Source organism: Cavia porcellus, unplaced genomic scaffold, assembly GCF_034190915.1.
Source record: "Cavia porcellus strain 051 isolate PalLab524CR breed Dunkin Hartley unplaced genomic scaffold, mCavPor4.1 scaffold_17, whole genome shotgun sequence".
In the NCBI taxonomy this organism is placed as follows: domain Eukaryota; kingdom Metazoa; phylum Chordata; class Mammalia; order Rodentia; family Caviidae; genus Cavia; species Cavia porcellus.
Window position 1 is genome coordinate 50,568,810 of NW_026947500.1, and position 2,817 is coordinate 50,571,626.

Below are 2,817 nucleotides of genomic sequence, written 5' to 3' on the forward strand. Positions count from 1 at the left end.
CTTCCTTGTTGCTGCCCAATCGCCTGTCCCCACGTGTAATCCCATGATTGGATAACATTAGCTATATAAGCCCAAGTATAGGAAGTGCCCGACGCACAACACGGAAGAAGCCGTCGAGGACGGACATGTATTGAGGTTGCTGCCCAGTCAATAAAGGTGCTTGCAGAGGCTGAGTGTTCGTGTGCTCCATTCCGCGGGACGGAAGCGGCTCCGGACAATTTTCTCCATCCTGTCCAGACTTTGGTAGCCATGACACAAGGAAATGGCACCGAAGTGACCGAATTCTATCTGCTGGGATTTAATGACCAAGAGAAGTTCCAGTCCATCCTCTTCTTGGTATTTCTTGTGATCTACATGACATCCATAGTGGGTAACTCTGGGATGATCCTGCTCATCCACACAGATTCCAGGTTGCACACACCCATGTACTTCTTCTTGCAACACCTGGCCTTTGTTGACATCTGCTACACATCTGCTATCACTCCCAAGATGCTCCAGAACTTCATGGCAGAAGACAAATCCATATCATTTGGAGAATGTGTTCTGCAATTTCTGATCTATGGGACGTTTGTCGTCAGCGACTGCTACCTCCTGGCTGCTGTGGCAGTGGACCGTTATGTAGCCATCTGTAAGCCACTTCGCTATCCCATAATCATGTCCCGATCAGTATGCATCCAACTAGTCGCTGGTTCATATTTCATAGGTACATTAAATGCCTCTGTCCACACAGGCTTTACCTTTTCTCTGTCCTTCTGTAAGTCCAACATCATCAATCACTTTTTCTGTGATGGTCCCCCAATTCTTGCCCTCTCATGTTCAAATATTGACATCAATGTCATGTTAATGTTTATCTGTGTGGGATTTAACCTGACATTCACTGTGTCAGTCGTGATCTTCTCCTACATCCGCATCCTGGCCACCATCCTAAAGATGTCTTCTGCTGCAGGGAGGAAGAAAACCTTCTCCACCTGTGCCTCCCACCTCACAGCTGTCACTATCTTCTACGGGACCCTCTCCTACATGTATTTTCAGCCTCCTTCTGAACACTCCCAGGAGGACATGAAAGTGGCCTCTGTATTCTATGGCACTGTCATTCCCATGCTGAACCCTCTGATCTACAGCTTGAGAAACAAGGAGGTCAAAGAAGCTGTGAAAGTGATAGTAAACAAGGTTCTTTGTATAGAATCTAAATTTTTAAAATTCAGCACATCAGAGCACACAGTGGACATGTGTTATGACAGTTAATTGTTCTAAAATTGAAAACATTCAGCTTGCAAATCAGGGCTATCCTTTTGGTACATAAAATCTTAGGCTTTGGGGAAGTATTCTAAGACCTCTCCTGAGATACATTTTCCTAGAAAACAGATTTAGCAACATATCATACATAACTCATGGAGTAAACCTAATGGAGGTTATTTAAAATATAAAGAAGCATGCATCAGTTCCCACAGGCAGTCAGCATGAGTGGAGAAAGCCTATAGGTCTGCCTCCACCAGCTGGCCCCCGCCATCAGAAGGCTCCTTCCCGTGAGCAGCCAGTGTAGCTGTACAAGTCTAGAGAAGCCTGCCCCTCTACAGCCTGCTGCCTCCCTATAAATCTGGGGTCAGAGGATGCCAGGTGCCTGTCTCATTCCCCTACACTGCGGAGGGGCAGCCAGAATGGGAAGTGCCTGGGACCCCACAAGCAGCTTGTTGGGAGAAACCCAAGAGATTGTCATGATGAAGGAACAAAAGGCATTCTCAGACCTCCAGCCCACACAGAACAAGTCTGAGAGATACACTCTTGGAATAAATTGGAAGTCACACACCTGAAATCTCTGAGAGGATAGCAACTGAAGTGAAGAAACAACCTAATGAGGTTGTAAGAGCAGTCGAATTGGAAATAATGTCCCAGGTAAAAAAAGAAATCAGAAACTTACTGAAAGAATTGTTCAACAGGTCTAAAGAAGATATGGACAAAAAAGAGGAGCATAGGAAAATGATGGAAACCTTGAATGAATTTATAAAGGAATCACAATGCATGAAACAGACTCAAAGCGAGATCCAAAAAATTAAAAATTCAATTGAAAGCTATCAAAACTTCTTGGAAGAGACTGAAGATAGACTTGCAGACCTTGAACACAAGATTGCAGCCAGCAACTGTGAAAGGAAAGATCTTTTTAAAATAATGAGGAACCAGGAAATAACAATTCAACAGCTTCAAGATGATGCAAAATAGCATAACCTAAGAGTGATAGGTAACAGTGAAGAAGCAGGAGTCAACCCAAGTGAGATTAAAAGGCTGATTTTGAAGTCTTGTAATGCTTCCATCCTTTTGAGTGGTTTTATACTATTTTGCTATGTTTGATGTATGAAGGTATGGCCAACTATTATGAAGAAAACAAGAGACATTACGGTAACCACTGTTGATTTCCTGCTGTCTTGTTGTGAAGTTCTGTGTTGCCTACATTGTTCTGTTCTGATTTGCTTTGTTCTGTTTTGTTTTGTGTTGTTTTATTCTCTTTAAAATTAAAAAAGAAGCGTGCTTCAACTATACAAATGTGTTTTCAAATATTTTTCAAATGTGTTTTAGTTTATAAAACATAAATCCATACTTGTATATAGCCACCATAAAAATTTATTTCCTTATTTTCTTTTTTATATAACTTCCTTAAATTGCCTAAAATGAGCTACTTTGTTAATTCTATTTAAATTATTACAGTCATCTTATTTTAAAATGTTAACTGCTTTAAAATCATCTTATGACTCAAATTAACCTTTTACCCGATATTGCCCTTATTGATACATTTTCTACCACTTGAAAACACTTATTTCTATA

At 41.2% G+C, this 2,817-nt stretch overlaps 1 protein-coding gene across 1 annotated transcript; it reads left to right on the top strand.

The window, feature by feature from the left end:
* Positions 1–249: 249 nt before the first annotated feature.
* LOC100717065 (putative olfactory receptor 5AK3) lies at positions 250–1,245 on the top strand. The gene has a single exon (XM_003464329.3). It carries the CDS (start codon positions 250–252, stop codon positions 1,243–1,245), a length of 996 nt encoding a protein of 331 aa, XP_003464377.2.
* Positions 1,246–2,817: the final 1,572 nt, after the last annotated feature.

Bases quoted from the DNA above. Each gene is read 5' to 3' on its own strand.
- LOC100717065 (XM_003464329.3), top strand. From the start codon at position 250: ATGACACAAGGAAATGGCACCGAAGTGACCGAATTCTATCTGCTGGGA.